At 46.6% G+C, this 16,982-nt stretch overlaps 1 protein-coding gene and 1 non-coding gene across 4 annotated transcripts in view; one reads left to right on the plus strand and one right to left on the minus strand.

Moving 5' to 3' along the window:
- The window catches only part of ADPRM (ADP-ribose/CDP-alcohol diphosphatase, manganese dependent), a 372,105-nt gene that overhangs the window by 185,664 nt on the left and 169,459 nt on the right, over window positions 1-16,982 (minus strand). For all 3 annotated transcript variants that reach the window (XM_067022034.1, XM_067022038.1, XM_067022035.1), the window contains one exon: window positions 13,971-14,038. In XM_067022034.1, coding sequence (XP_066878135.1) covers window positions 13,971-14,038 — 68 coding nt within the window. The remainder of the gene's footprint in view (window positions 1-13,970; window positions 14,039-16,982) is intronic.
- Window positions 11,963-12,042, plus strand: LOC131747179 (small nucleolar RNA ZL8). The gene has a single exon (XR_009332808.1). It is a non-coding gene; the product is annotated as a small nucleolar RNA ZL8 (small nucleolar RNA).

The raw sequence follows: 16,982 nt of genomic DNA on the forward strand, positions 1-16,982 counted from the left end.
ACTGGATGAAGAGAAGGAGCAAATCGCTGAGGGCTTTGCATGAGAAGAAAAGAATATAATACTCTCCTTCCCAGGACAAAATGGCAGTCCCTTCTCTAGATGGAAAGGGTGCGTGAAACTGGCTAATAAATGGTGCCATTACTGCTTCTGGAGCTGTGGTACCCATGACTGAGATGAAGTGGAGAGAACCCGGTCTGTGCTTTGAGTTCAGTAGCCAGAGAAACGCAGGCCCTCTATTCATTCAGCTCCAGAAACATCCGTGTTGCGGGGAGCTGAGGCAACGCTCAGGAACCAGCGCCCACTGCCTTGAAGAGAAAGCCGACTTCACAGCACCCACTGCTCGGCCTCCCAGCAGGACTGCGTGGCAAAGCCGTTCTGCCTTTTTCTCCCCTTTTCAGAGCAGGTGTAATATTAACTAAACCCTTAATATGATCATTTGGGGCTTGAAATGGTATGGTCATTCTTAAAGAAGTGTTCCATTGTTCTGTTCCGAAGTGACTACTCTGGCTCAGAATCGGAACTGCCACATTACTGAAACCACTTCTTTCCAGATGGGAGGGAAACTATGGATTTTAACAGAAAGGAAACTGCCTAATTGCTCAGCAGTAAAAATATATATATAATTCTGCGCAGGCTTTCCCTTCCCCCTTTCTCTGTGTCGCTGGTATAAGAGAATGGCCTGAGCTGGTGGTATTCAACCCCCGCCCCTCTCAAAACAAAATAGCCTTTATCATACGTTCCACAGGGCTTCACATCTGGGGTCAACTCCCACAGACCCCACCCCTACCCTGCTTCCCTCCCTCGCCCTTTCCCTCTCTTCTTTCCTTTCTTTCTTTTCCTCCCTTCCTCCCTCCCTCCCTCCCTCCCTCCCTCCCTCCCTTTCTTTCTTTTGTCCATTCGACAATATTTCTTGAACTATGCGCCAGCCACCGTGCTGAACCTCGTGATTTCACAGGGAATATTCCCCGAGCTTGTGGCGTTTCCGTTTCGGGACCAGAGGTTCTGTTTCTCAGCAAACTCGTCAACGCCTTACTGTCTTCTCTTTCTTTAAAAGAGGAGAGCAGCAGTTTGATGTGCAGATCTGCCCCCCAACCGAAAACAGTCTCCCCCCCACAAATAAAAGCAAACCCCAGTGCCCGCTCAGTCCCAGCTGATGTGTCGGTTGGTGGCGGCAGGACCGTGGTGGAGGTGTAGGGGGAGGTGAGCCCCCCTCTCCGAAGCCCCTCTGTCCCCATTCTGTGTCCCTGTGACTCCAGGTGAAGTGCAGCTGGCCTTGGAGATGCGTCTTGAGGCCCTGGCCGCTGGGCTCCCCGCCTCCCGGGCCAGCTGGCCCCCCCAGCAGCATGCAGCCCCCAGGCCACACCAGCTGGCGTCCCCACACCTGCAGAGGCTGTTATGCTGACACAGGTGCCACCATCAGCCTGCACTCAGATCACTGCACTTCGGACATCCTGAAGCTCACGGCAGAGCTGAGCTGGCGGTTCCTCAGTTGGCCTCTCCGCGCTCTGGAGATGTCACCGTGATCCAGCCTTCTACCACGTCCCTCATGGGGCAAGTGGAGCGTGAGGGTGTTAGTTATGAAAAGCACCACCTCCACTCTCCCCCCTAGTCCCTCTGCTTCCGACGACGTAGGAGCCCCTCCTCTGACAGCAGGGCTGACGCCCGGTTTCCAGGGCATGGCGCTGAAATATGGGCCTGGGAGGGCAGCTATGCGAGGTCTCAGACCAACACAGAGCTGGAGAGACAGCAAGGAGGCCAAGCTGGGAAGGCACAGACCCAGACGTAGGTGAGCAGGAGGGCAGGATATCTGCCCACGGACCAAACTCATCTTGCAGTTGTATTTTGTTTGTCATGCAGTGTTTCTGGAGGTTTGAGTTACATTTCAGTATTTAAAAATCAGAAGGTTCCCCTTAAAATGTGAACTCCCAGCTTCTTTTGAAAACGTAGAAGATGGGTCCTATCTGAGCTGTAGCGACAGACTGGAGGAGAGCCGTCTTCTGCCTCTGCTGACGGACACAGGCTCTCAAGTTTGCCGCGGTCCTCAGCCAGCCCTTGCGCCCACTCGAGCAATCCGCCTGGCCCCTGCTCGCACTTAGCTGCCTGTGCAATTGCACTTTTCAACTGCAGGGATTGTCCCGACTCCTTGTAATGTCGGATGCTACTCATAGGTTACTAAATGGCGGCTAGAGAATCCGTGCTTACCAGTATTTTACTTTTAAAACTAATCAGAGCAGCACCAAAGTTCTCCTTGGAATAACTTTGTATTACGCTCAGTCACTTGTATTCCGTATGCTTTTGAAGGGAGGAGGAAGTTGGACAGTTAAAGCCAGCATGTAGGGTGGGCGCAGGTGTGTCGATAGCATCTGTCTGTGTTGCAACAGGTGTGGGGTTGAGATTGACAGGTATAGCGAGCTGGTCCCATTCCTTGGATGGAGAAGGATATTCTTAACAGCCTCAGAGGGAGGCTGGAGTTGGCTGGTTGGCCTCCCGTGAGACAGCACCAGGAGACCAGTGCAGCCAATCCCACCATAAGAATCCAAGATCGGAGTCCTAGGAGCTGGAGGAAGGAGGCTGCTCCGTTTCACACAGGGCCAGGTCTGCCCTTAGGTGAGTCCCACACACGGTCTGTCTGACAAGATGTGGTCCAGCTCAGGTGAGGTTAAGAAGGAAACAGGGTGAGAGCGGAGAAAGCCAAGTGCCAAGTGCAAATTGAGGTCCTCGGGCAGATCAAGACAGAGCAAGGCCCCCGTCTGGCTGTCAGCAGCCATCAAGTCCCCAGCCCGCCCAATCCATCCTGTTCACCTCACTGTCTCTCCTGCTTGGCCAGAGCTCTTTGAGAGAAGGGACAAACTTCTGTATCTCTCTACAATCATCTGGCACTCGGTTCTGTGAACATGCCTGGCTTCTAGCGAGCGTCAGATCACTATTAACCTACTTTCCCGGCTTCCTGTCCTGTAACTTTGACTCACTGAAGTTCATCTAACTTTGACTGCTGGTAGAAGACAGGTCTGCCGCTCCCCTTTGCAGGAAACTCCCTGAAAGAACAGTCTAGACTCACTGGCTCCAACGCCTCTTCTCCTTTTCTCTCTTAAACCCACTCCAATTAGGCTTTGCCCCAGTCATTCCAACAAAAACGTTCTGGTCAAGGTTATTGCGAAATCCAAAAGGGAACAGAGAAAGTAGGTGGTGGCTGGTAAGGAACATAGGGTCAACAGGAGGCTTTCTCATTAAGATAGAACAAATTACAGTAGGTTTGTCTACTAATGTAGAAAGTGGGGAGAGCGAGGCTGGAAAGAGAGGGGCCAGGTTGCTGGTGAGATGTCACAGAGTAGAGGGGAAGGGACAGGATGACCGTGAGGGGGCATGATTGGCGCGTGTGGGCTCACGGGCAGGTCCTCTATACACACAGGCAAGAAGGCGGAGCATGTGGCACGGATGCTGGGGAGTGAGTAGACTTGGTGGTGGGAGCCTGAGAAAACCCTCTTCCTATTGCTTTGTTTTCCCAGTGGGAGAGGAAGCAAGGTCCTGTCTGAGAGTGTGGATAGGTGAGGAAGTTCGGGAGATTTCGAGGTAAGAGAAGGTGTAAGATAGAATCTTGGAGAGAAGGCGAGCGAGTGACCAGCGAAATATGATAGGACTGCTGCCAGCACTAAGCTTGTAGTTATGCATCAAAACAAGAGAGATTCAGCTTCGTTGTGACTCCGGTTTTATCTAACAGTCATGGTCAGCTGAAGGGTGCAGGCACAGAGCAGGGAGAGTAACACGAAGTAAAAATGACAAGGTTATCAAGGGCACATGCAAGGGAGTAAAAATAACGTTCAAGCATGGAAGTTAAACCAGATGGGAGGGAAGCCGTAACATCCAAAGGGTATGAGCAGGGGGAAGTGGTAGGATCAATGGATTGAGCGTCCCTGTGAGACTGAACAATCGCCAGAATCAGATACTATTTAGATGGAGTGGGTCAAAAAACAGGTGGTGGTCAGAGAGAGTTGTATGAAGTAGAGCAATGATTGGTCATGACAAGGCCACGAGGGTGAACTGCCAAAGGAGAGTGGAATATAAGCTTGGAGGAGGAGGGGAATTTAAGAACTAAGAGAATTACCGGAAAGTATGTGGAAATCACCAAGAATTAAGATGGGACTGGTATTGCAGAGAGTGAAATAGCCACCGAGGACACAAAACTGTCAAGAAAAGAGAGGCAAGACCAGAGGAGCTGGCAGAGGAAAGTAGAGCTAAAGGGTCGGGACTGATGTAGCCTGACAGCAGGAGAATAAAACGAGGGTCTTAATGACTGTGGAAGGAAGGCGGGTCTGGAAGCAGACATGAGAAACCAGGAGGCCCAGAGGTACAAGGGAGAAGGATGGGAGAGACACAGTCATCAGTGAGAGAGCTGCAAAGGGAACTGGCCTCAGCGAGAGCCAGGTTCCCATTAGAGCAAGAAGAATGAGGGGACCCCTCCGACCCAGACAAGATGCTGAGGATATAGAGGATTTTGCTGAGATGAACCTGGAATTCCGGAAGTTACAGTAGACAGTTTCCATGAGTCGGGGAGGGGTGGGAGATACAATCGCAATACAGTAGCGATGTGGGACCGTTTTAGGGGTTCCACGAGCCAGAGGTAAGATCTGGGAATCTGGGGCTTTGTATGTGGTGGACATGAAAAGAGAAAGGAAGACATGAGATTAGTGTGAAAGACTCAAGGTAGTAGTAGCGGGGCCAAAAGTGTTGAAACCCAGAAAAGTTTGGGTGTCAGGGGCTAACTCTGGATTCTGTCACCGGACAGGAGGAGGTTTGGGGACGCTAGGTCTTAGTCCAGAATCTGAAGCCTCCTCCCCAGGCCCTGTCGATGGTTGATAGTTCTCCTGGGAAGGCGAGATCCTAGATGCCGCGCGCACAGGGCTTACTCTCAACTCCCGTTGAGGGAGAAGGTGGCCTTGCCTCATTTTCCTCGCGTGAAAAATGAGGCATAATAATAACTACTTCATGAAGTTGTTATAAAAATAATGAATGCAAAAAGCTTGGTAACGTTTAAGAGGCTCTGACGGTTCTCCTTCCTCTCAATCACGCTCCATCAAAAAAAAAAGTGTTCTGAAATGACAGAAGAGTCGCATTTAGTGAGCACAACGTGGAGATGAGCGGGCCGTGTGCTAAGTGCCTACTTTTTCTAGGTACGCGCTTGAAAGGCCTAACAGCTGGCTCCATCCACAGCCTCCTGGTCTCCAAATGGAAGCTAATCAAAGTGCCCAGATCTCTGTAAACGCTCTCTGTAGGACTGGTCTAAGAAACCACACTTTTTAAGTGACATAAATTCCAACTGGTGGCTCACTAAATCCTGTTGATTGCTTGGGAAGACAGAGAGGGGCTGGAGCCTGGCTGATGGCTCTGTAATGATTGTGGCTTTTAGCCAAGTTATTAAGTGGCTGGAGAAAGGAGGTTGGATGGCAGACGTCCGCATTCCCTCTCCACCCTCTCCTTCCCTGACATTTCAGCTTAAGACACAGCATTTCCCAAAAGGGTATTAGCTCTTGCGGACAAAGGGCCCGACTGCATTAGCAAGACAGTCTTTAGTGCACGGATCAAATTTTCATGTGCTGCGAGGGGTGCCTGGGCTCGTACTCAGAGCAGCTCACCCCTCACTTAGAAATCTGAGAGGAGCCTGTGTGGCTTGGGCATTTTGAGAAAGAGCAAAGAAGTCACCTTCAGAAAGGACTCACTGGATCTTTGGCCTCCAGGAGCAGGGAAGTTAAGATGTACAAACTGCTGCACCCAGAAAGTCCCTCTTTCTGGGTCAGGAGGAAATCGATGTATCCATGGGATTTCCCCCTGAACAGAGCCAGCTTCTGTCTACTTAGCATTGATAAAATCCATACATCCATCGGGAAATAAACAAAGGGACCAAGATCGCTGGGTGTGAACCAAAGGCTAGGACTGGCTTGGACATTTTCACGCACAGTCTGTCAGGTTTGGTCTCTGTGTGAGTCTATGACACTAGAACGGTCTCACACTTCTCCTCCTGATAAACTCCATGAGCTTATTATCTTGTCTCATCGGAGCTTTCTGGTTTATCTGGACAGAGGAAGACACGTCCAGCTCCTCTCCCGTAATTACAGTGGGTCTGACATCTAGACGTCGAGCTATAAAGCATCTTGCCCACTGGGTCTCCTCTTGGGGAGTGAGCTCTACACCGCAGGAAGATTGCTCCTTTGCTGAGTGTGAGTATGTGGGGAAAAGATGAAAGTGGCACCAAGGAACGTAGATGGGACCCTGCCTCTCTGGGAGAGGGGAGCCACGGGCCCGAGCACAAAGGGGGACCCTTCTCCAAGCCCCTGCCTCTTTGCCCCTTCTCATGCTGAGTCCAGCCCGTGGGGACAACTTCACAGGCCCGGAGGACAGACTGGAAGGGAGGTGATACATACGCAGGAAAATTCAGATGGAATAAGATGGAAAAGAGTTGGGGTGGAATGGAGGGTGGGACTCGGTGATAAAGACTTAGTTATTTCCACTTCGCACTCAGCCATCCCGCTTCCTTTTTGCAGGATTCTCAGTGATCTATAGCCTCACAAGGCTCCAGGAGTTAAGGGTACCGGGGACAAAAATCCAGAAGGATTAAGTCACTGAGCCCAGAAGGGAAGAGAGGACAAAAAAGCTTTTAGGACAGAAGCACTGAGCAGTGGATGTCTGCTGCTGAGCAAATGCCCACCCAACTTTCTCTCATGGCAGGCGGCCTAATTTCAGAGGCAGCCTTTCTGTTCTTCCAAGAGAATTAGGATTAGTAGAACAAAGGCCTCCAGGGTGACCACCTGCTGACAGGAGAGAGCCTTCCAGCTGGCGGAGGAAGGATGGGGGCTGGAGGGAGTGGCAGGGCTGTGTCCTACCCGGAAGGGCTGGGGCCGAAGCCCAGAGCAGCCTGTGTCTCCGTGTGCCTGGTGCCACCACGCCAGCTCAGCCTGGAGTCCAGCAGCCTGAGCGCCTTGTCACCAGGAACGCAGCGGCCGTGGTGTGGCTTTCAGGGGCAGAGCTCACCCTGCACCTGCTAGCCCAGTCCAAGCAGAGGGGAAAACCAGTAAAGCCCAGGAAAGGAGGCTCCGTGGGGGGGGGCAAAGGGAGAGGTCTGCGCCCTTCATTTCTACATTTTCTGTATTCTCAGCACTTAGTGCACAGCTGGACTAATCAGATGGATTAATCCCTAGCTCTGATGCTCTCTCTGTGTGTGTGAACATGGATTAAGCCTTTGCATGTCTGAGACTCAGTTTTCCCACCTATGCAATGGCGTGGATATTTTGTGTGCGTGTGGTAAAATGCACAGGGCATAATATTCGCCATTTTAAAGTATACATACAATTCAGTGGCATTTAGTACACTCACAGTACTGAACAATTATCTGCACTGTCCAGAACGTTTCATGGAAACCCCACTCGTTAAGCAGTCACGCCCCATTCTCCCCTCCCCCAAGTCCCTGCAGCCTCTAAGCTGCCTTCTCTCTGCAGAGATTTGCCTATTCCTGATATTTCATGCAGACTGAGTCATCCGATACGTGGCCATTCGTGTCTGGCTTCTTTCACTTAGCAGGATGTTTTCTGTTCATCGGTGTCCTTTATCACATCCTTTATCATAAACTGGTAAATGTAAATAAGTGTCTTCCTGAGTTCTGTTATCCATTCTAGCAAATGATCAAACCTGAGGAGAGGGTCGTGGGAACCCCTGATTTATAGCTGGTTGGTCAGAAGTACGAGTGACCACCTGGGACTTGCAACTGGTGTCTGACGTGGGGGACGGTCTTGGGGGACTGGGTCCTTACAGAGTCGGTACTGAGTCTGGGTAGCCGGTGTCAGAACTGTTTAATGGGAGGGGAGAACCCAGCCATTTGGTGGCAGAAGTATTCTGTGGGTAGAGAAAGGGTTTTCCTTTTAAGCAGTATATCCCACGATAAAAAATATTGTGGACGAGGGCTCAGCAATAAAGAGAACAAACTGCTAATATACACAATTACATGGGTGAGCAAAAGAAGCCAGACACGGAGGGATGGGAAGTGCAGGATTACAGTGGACGGTTGCACTTATGTGAAACTCTAGACCCAGCAACACGGGTCCCTGGTGACAGAAATCAGAGCGGTGATGGCTGTGGGGCATGGATTGACTGGGCGGGACACAAAGAACTCGCTGGCATGAAGGAAACGTTCTCTGTCTTGCTGGGGTGTGGGTTACATGAGAAGATACAGCTGTCAAAACCCATCAGAGTATGAGGCTAAGATCTGTGCATTCACTGTTGGTAAATTTTATCTGAGTGAAAAATACAGTGCAATGAAAAACAAAGAATTGTGAAGAAGCACCTGATGGGGAAATATTTGACATTTCCCGGAAGAAACGTCAGATTTCTGGTTGGTTCCAAAGGATGAAGGAGGCAGAGACACTGCCAGAAGTTCTCCTGCCCAGGGACTTCCCTGGTGGCGCAGCGGTTGGGAGTCCGCCTGCCGATGCGGGGGACACGGGTTCGTGCCCCGGTCCGGGAGGATCCCACGTGCCGCGGAGCGTCTGGGCCCGTGAGCCGTGGCCGCGGAGCCTGCGCGTGCTCCGCAATGAGAGGGGCTGCTCCGCAATGAGAGGGGCCACAACAGTGAAAGGCCCGCGAACCACAAAAACAAAAAAGGTTCTCCTGCCTGTCTGCAGAGTTTGCTTCCACCTGTGTCCACATAAGGCTATCAGACCTCTGGAGGTTTAGCCATCGCTGTCCGTGAAAGCAGGCCCTGGGAACCATCTTCCACTCATTAGCAGAAACTGCAGAGGCTTGTGCAAATCTGCTTCACAGGACATCAACCAGTTTCTGAAACACATCCACAAGCACCACTGTGGAATGATGGCCGATGACGTTCTGCTGACGTCAAAAAAAGTGCAAGACGTCAAGAAAGAAACTGCCAAATCTTACAACATCCATCTAAAAAGGTGTGAAGTAAATAAATGAATACCGATAACATCAATGGGAGCAAAACGGAAGTAGACATGCACTGATTTCACATAAACTCCCCAGCAGCAGAAAAGTGAGATTAGAAAGAGCATCATTTAAAAGCCAGCGCAGGGGCTTCCCTGGGGGCGCAGTGGTTAAGAATCCTCCTGCCAGTGCAGGGGACAGGGGTTCGAGCCCTGGTCCGGAAAGATCCCACACGCGCAGAGCAACGACTGAGCCCTGCGCTCTAGAGCCCGCGAGCCGCAACTACTGAGCCCACGTGCCACAACTACTGAAGCCTGAGCGCCTGGAGCCTGTGCTCCACAACAAGAGAAGCCACCGCAATGAGCAGCCCTCGGCAGCTAAAGAAGCCCACGCACAGCCACGGAAGACCCAACGCAGCCAATAAATAAATAAAATCTATTTTTTTAAAAAAAAGAAAAAAAAATCAAATAAATAAATAAATAAATAAAAGCTAGCGCAAACACACCTCCGTATCCGCCCGTGGCACCTCAAGCCTCGCACCGGGGCTGTGCAGGGAATAGTGATGCCTCATCCCTATTCTCTGACGGCTCTGGAGCAGCTCAGGAAGAGGCTGAAACAAACACCAGCTGCTCAGGCTCTGCTCCCTATACCCCTCCCGTCCTCACCCCGGTGCTTTGCTCAAAAGCAGGTGTTGAGATAACGATATCATGACCCTGTCTGTGAGAAAAACTCCGATGGAAGTTATTCTTACTTTAAAAAAAAGACCACTTAAATAAAAATTCAAAAGTGAAGTTTTTCATAGGAAACCTACTGGACTGGAGAGCTTGCCGGCTGCAAAGGCCAGAGCAGAGCCTCTGAAAACAGACCACACGGCTGGAGGCTGGACCTGAGCCAGAATCCCAGCCTCCTGGAGACCACCTCCCACTCTGTTCCCTGTAGGCGTCTTCATTACATTCCAAGATGGAGCTAACATTTGCTTAATCCTGAACTGTCTACACAGTTATGTAAGTAGCTGATCTCTACTTCCAGGGCTGACTGAAAATATATATATTAGAGGAATTTCCAAGAATCCAGGCAACTTGAGCGCAAACATATAATTGTACATCTCTCTCCCTCCGCATCCCATCCCTGGCCTCCCAAATCACAATCACAAGTATCAGAGAAATACCAAAGTATAGGGAAATTACACCTGGAAGGTGAGAAAGAACGTCGCCCACACACCATTCACTCCGTAAGCTGTAGGCATTGAGTGCTGTGTTGTGTGTCCTAAATGTTCCGATACTCCTGCCCTATGTAGAGAAAGCCTGTCCCGCACAGATACACCTTTGAACGGATATTCTCTTCCTGGGATCCGCTAACATACAGTGATTTTGACACCCTTTCTTCCACCGCGAGCTCCCAGACAAGCAGCACACACATGTACACACAGAGTCTCTAATAATTGTTTACTGTCTCACTTTCAAAAATACATGAAAAGAGGGCTTCCCTGGTGGCGCAGTGGTTGAGAATCCGCCTGCCGATGCAGGAGACACGGGTTCGTGCTCTGGTCCGGGAAGATCCCACATGCCGCGGAGCAACTAAGCCCGTGAGCCGTGGCCGCTAGGCCTGCGCGTCCGGAGCCTGTGCTCCGCAGCGGGAGAGGCCACAACAGTGAGAGGCCCGCATACCGCAAAAAAAAAAAAAAAAAAAAAAAATACATGAAAAGAATTGAAAGCAAGGACTCAAACAGATATATGTACAGCCATGTTCACAGCAGCATCATTCACAGAAGTAAAACACGGAAGCGACCCAGGTGTCCATCAGCAGATGAAGGGATAAACAAAATGTGGTATAGACAGGCAATGGGTTACTATTCAGCCTTTACGAGGTATGACATTCTGGCACCTGCTTCAACATGGACGAACCTTAAAGCCATTATGTTAAGTGAAATAAGCCAGACGCAAGAGGGCAAACATTGTACGATTCCACTTACATGAAGTATTTAGAATAGTCAAATTCATCAAAAAACAAAGTTGAATAATGGTTACCAGGAGCTGGGGGAGGGGGAATTAGGGAGTTACGGTTTAATAGGTACGTAATTTCAGTTTGGGATGATGGAAGAGTTCTGGAGATGGGTAGTAGTGATGGTCACCCAACAATGTAAATTTACTTAATTCCGCTGAATTGTATACCGAAAAAAAATAGTTAAAATGGTAAATCCTACGTTAAGTATATTTTGCCACCTTAAAAAGATATGGCCAGCAAGGGACAACCAGACACTTGAGAAAGAAAAAGAGCAAAACAAATAAATATAAATAAGAAACCTGGATGATTCAGACACGACTGAAGGAGTAGAAGAAAAATCTGTAAATAGACTCTTCAGTGGAGTGAAAGGAGATACCGCCCCTACACACTGAGTATTACAAAAAGAACAGCACACTAGCCAAATGGTCATTTCAAAAACAGAGAAAACTTTTGAAAATCAAAACATTTGATAACAAAAATGCAATAATAGAATATAAAGTTGGGGAAACAGTCCAGAAATGGACCAAAAGATCAAGAGGTAGAAAATAGTGGAGGAAGGAAAAGAGTTTTTTTTTTTTCAGAAATTACAATATCTAAATAATTGGACTGTCAAAAAACAGGGGAGGGCTTCCCTGGTGGCGCAGTGGTTGAGAGTCCGCCTGCCGATGCAGGGGACGCGGGTTCGTGCCCCGGTCCGGGAAGATCCCACATGCCGCGGAGCGGCTGGGCCCGTGAGCCATGGCCGCTGAGCCTGCGCGTCCGGAGCCTGTGCTCCGCAACGGGAGAGGCCACAACAGTGAGAAGCCCGCGTACCGCAAAAAAAAAAAAAAAACAAACAAAAAAACAGGGGAAATAAAGAAAAGGAAATCAGCAAAGGAAATAATGGGAAAGTACTTTTCAGAACTGAAAGCCAGTAAGTGTCCAGATTGAAGGGGCCCATAAAATACTCTGCAAGATGAATAATAAAAAGCCAAATAAGGCACTGTTTTGAAATTTCAGAACCCCAGGGATAAAGAAAGGCTTCTAAAAATACCCAGAGGTAATGAGGACCTGGTTGGAAGAGAGCTTCTGAGCGCTTCTCTGAGGATCTTTGAAACCACCTGACCGACTCTTATGCTTCTTTCCGCCCTGTGTGGCAACTCCCCTGCCCACCCAGACTTTATTTTTTTTTTTTAAGTAAAATTAGTATATAACTACACTAAAAAAATAAATTAAAAAATAAAAATACCCAGAAAGGAAAAAATAATGGGTTATATGCTAAGGAAAAGAAATCAGAAATACAACAGGCCTCTTATAAGCAACATCAGACACTGGAATATAATGGAGCAAAACCTTCAGAATTCTGGGGGGAAAACTTACTGCCAGAACTTACTGCCTGGAATTTTATACCCATCTAAATCATAAATTGAATACGAGAAACAATACAGATGTTTTAAGATGGATATAAGGACTCAAAACTTTTCCTTGCCTTTCAGTCTTTCTTAGGAATCTACCAAGAATAAAAGGAAAGCACTGAACATAACACAGGAAGTGAAGGAGCTCTAGGATAACAGCTGTGCTTTACAGTCTAACGCAGGCTCACATTCCGCAAGAAGACTTTTATGTCCCCATTTTTCTTGACAGCTAAGCAGCAACCACTTGCATTATCTCATCTAATCTTCTCAATGAACCCTAAAAAGAAGACATGAGTTTTCAATCCACATGGTTTAAAGGGTATATAGGCTGTAAGTCAGGAGAAGGAACAAGTTTTAAGAGGAAGATAAGAACTTCTTTTTGAGATACACTCACCCCAATATTCATAGCAACACTATTCACAGTAGCCAAGACATGGAAGCAACCTAAGTATCCATTGACAGATGAATGGATAAAGAAGATGTAGTACATATATATATAATGGAATATTACTAAGCCATAAAAAAAGAATGAAGTAATACCATTTGCAGCAATGTGGATGGACCTAGAGATTATCATACTAAGTGAAGTCAGGCAGGGAAAGGCAAATATCATATGATATCACTTATATATGGAATCTAAAAAATAGTACAAATAAACTTATTTACAAAGCAGAAACAGAGTCACAGACATAGAAAACAAACTTATGGTTACCAAAGGGAAAGGTGGGGGAGGGATAAATTTAGAGTATGGGATTAACAGATGGACACTCCTGTATATAAAATAGATAAACAACAAGGATTTACTGTACAGCACAGGGAACTATACTCAATATCTTGTAATAGACTATAATGAAAAAGAATAGAAAAAAGAATATATACATATATATGTATAACCAAATCACTTTGCTGTATACCTGAAACTAACAAAATATTGTAGATCAACTATACTTCAATTTTTAAAAATAAATTTAAAAAATAATAATTTTTAAAAAGAACTTCTTTTTGATACATTGAACTTGACAACAATTGGATATATGTATCTGAAGCTTAGGACAGAAGTCTGGGCTGGAGACATGAATTTTAGGAGGAAAATGAAGGTGTGAGAGGGGATGAAAGAAACCTACGGAAATCAACATATTTTTAAAACAAAGAGTTGAAAATTGTAAGAGAAATGATAATGAATCAGAGAACAGATCAAAACTAATGGAATAAAAACAGTAATCAAAGATGTATCAGAAGAAAGAATCCATGACTCATAGAGATACCAAAAGCTAGCAATGAAAAGGTTTTCTCCATATAGCTGGAAAAATTAATGAAAAGAAACCAAGGTCAAGAGTTGTCCTAGTTAAATGTGTTACATGAGAGGGAGAGAAGGAGGAGGAGGAAGGGAAGTTTCCAGAGACAAAATGTTGGTTATCTATTAAGGGAATCAACCTCCCTACTAGTCTCATGCTTTCAGCGAAGAGGAACTTCTGTGAGGATAACACTCCTAGCTTTTCTCTCCACCTCTACTAATTTCTTCGCATAAGAGCAGTGCTTTATCTGATATTTGCTTCCGAAAGAGGGAACTGAGCTTGCCTGGCTCAGCTCCTACTCCTGTCTGGTCAAATTCATAAGCTATAAAAAGTATGCACCCTGTCTCCTTACCTGCCAGGTGGTCCTAGTCCAGCCCTCAGGTGGAGATGTGCAGGTGTACTGTGACTCTGCCCGTGATTCTGTCAAAATCAAGAGGAGAGACTATGAGTCCCTTTGGCCACAGATCTAAACTCACTTTCTCCAATCAGCTTTGAGAAATGCAACTGACATTTCGATCTTCCTTTTCCTATCTCCTGTGTTCTCAAGTTAATCCCCACATTTGTAACCCAAGTTAGTCCTAATTTGGGAGGGAAAGAGGAAATAACCTAAAATACCAATGGTTACTCACGAAAGATTACCCATAACATTAAGTACGAGAAAACAATGGCAAAGTTCACAAACTGCTAGTTCTTAGGCAAAATATAACCTTGGTAAATGTTCTGTTTGGTGATTTTAGTTGGCATATACAACGTTTTATATGGCCATGTAATTAGGCAGGCATAGTATTTGATTACAACACGTCTTCCTCCAAGGCTGCTTCACATTTAAGCGTCCTGAATAACCTCTGTAGAATCTGAGTTTGCTACCCGTTGCAATAAAGCAGTGATGACAGAATCTGAAGTTCAATAGAATAGCTGTAGATCTCTAAGTACCTATATGGCTAGACCTGCAAGCCAAATGCTGACTGAAAAAGCAAGCTGCAGAATAATGCATACAGTAGGGTATCATTTACGTATGTGTAAACACAACATATTTTCTGATTTGCTGTTATGATTCACACGAAAGGTTTTCTTTTCTCTTCTCTCTCTAGAACTTTCTAGAATCTTTTCTATACACTCATGTTCTGCATTTCATGATGGTATGTTTATGAACATGAGAGACAAAGACACTGACCTCACTGAGCTTACACTCCAATAGGTAATAAATTACAAACAGATGAATGTCCATGTCATATGACAGGCCTTTGTAACTTATAAAGAATAAGTAAACCATGGCAAGGGTTTCCTCCTCTTCTGGTGGTTTGTGTAGGGCAGAACCATCATATAGGGGAAGAGGGGTACACTGCTGAGTGGAATTGGACAAACCTTTCAAATTGCCTTTCCAAATGGCCATGCCGATTGATAATCCCAAAGGTAGGATAATCTTCCCCTCCCCCCGCCCCGCCCCGTTTGATTGAAACACATTGTATCCATTTTCATTTCCTTGATTAAGTTGTGATTTGCCTCTTGATATTGTTTTCCTATTGGGTTGTACAGCTGATTCGTGCTTCTCCTCCACAGACCCAATTTCTGGTTCCAAGTTCATCAGTGTCCTCGTGGTGCTCCGACCACAGACCCCTTACTGGAAAGTGTCCGTGAAGCACTCCTCATGCTTGATGCGATCACCCAGGTTGTATTTCCATGCCTGCTCTGTGCCTCGGCAGGTGTCACCACTGACACCTTATTTAAGCCTCACCACATGCCGAAAGTTAAGTGATAAGTATCTTCATTGCCCAGATAAGCAAACAGCCTCAAAGATGATGAATTACTTATTTCAAGGTCCCACAGCAAGTAATTGCAGCAGTCAGGATTCAAAACCCTGTTTTTTTTAATCTCTAAAGCTTGTGTTCATCTCCCTTAAATACTCTCATTGTCAGCCTTTGGGAGCAAAAGCTATTCTGCTACAGCATTGGCTATTTCAAAGTTCAACCTAATTTAGATTGGCGCTTGGTGTAGTTCACATAAATAAAGCCTTTGCAGTTGTCAACAGATCTTCTTAGATCATTTCCTACCTCAATCCATTGCTAAAGCTGTTTGGTTCCCGAAACACAAGGTCTTCCTTTCATCCAGGTTCTAGGACCACCCTCTGAATTCTAGGCCTTCAGTTGCTCTCCATACTAGTTGACAGTAGCCCAGAATAGTTCCATAAAATTTCCTTCAATTGTCACTCCTTTTAAATGCTATAAAACCAGGAAAGATGTCTAGGAGGGATTTTTCTAGCTTCCAACATCATCTTCTTCTACACAAACATTTACATAAACATCAACATGCCTGAAACCAAATAACATGTCAGTTACTTAGGTCCCAGACAAACGGTGATTACTTTTAAATCATGCAAAATTTAAGATCACAGAGTTCTACGACACTGAGGTCAGAAGGAATCACAGTATCCACCCAGCCCAAGGATGGCCAATAGAATCCATAACTGGAAGTGATGGCGAGAAAGCTGGAGTCCCATCTGGGCTCTGCAGGAAGGAGTGCTGTGATCCATTAGCAATGTCTGCCCTGGAGAGCTACAGGAGTTCCAGGCCTTTGGGGCAGCTGTTGGGAAATGCTGATCCAAAATGAACACTAAAACATCACGGAGATCAACCAGTTAAATATGACTTGCCCCACTCCCACCAAAGCAGACAGCATCTTGACAGGAACATTTTAAAAGCCCAGCTCTCCTGAAACCTCTTACAACTTTCTCAGACAGTCCCAGTGAACTTAAAATCTCAATCTAAATATCCCATGATATAGTGCCTTTTTCTCAGAAGAAGAAATTTATTTTTATTATATACACGTTAAAGTGGACTAAAGAAAGCCAAAGAGCAAACAAGAACACACACACACAATTTTTCAGTGATTCTGCTTTGCCGTGTTGAAGTAAGTTCATAAATACAATTTTTATTAGTACAAAAAAAAAAAAAAAATCAGTTGCTTTTAACCTCTTCCACCTCCCCAGGCAAGTAAATATTGAAAACAGTTGTAAGGAATATTGGCTTGGAGGAGGGCCACTCAGGCCTGGGATGTCCACACATCACCATCTGGCCCTACTGTCAGACGTGTGAAAAGGAATATGTGTATTATATATCTGCTTTCTCTAATCTTGTCCAAAGCATGCATTTTACGGAGGAAGAATCTGAAGCCCAGATAGACTAAGCCATTTATCTATACACACGCAACTAGTTAACGGCAGAACTAGGCTAAGAATCCATTTCTCCTGCTTGCTGGTTTAGCGCTGTTAGCCTACACAGTCCCACGTGTAAATGACTCCCAGGTCGTCTGCTTAATCACCCATCCCGCCCCAAATACCAGTGTAGGAGGCACAGAACTGACACAG

This window comes from Kogia breviceps, chromosome 19 (assembly GCF_026419965.1).
Source record: "Kogia breviceps isolate mKogBre1 chromosome 19, mKogBre1 haplotype 1, whole genome shotgun sequence".
Lineage (NCBI taxonomy): Eukaryota > Metazoa > Chordata > Mammalia > Artiodactyla > Physeteridae > Kogia > Kogia breviceps.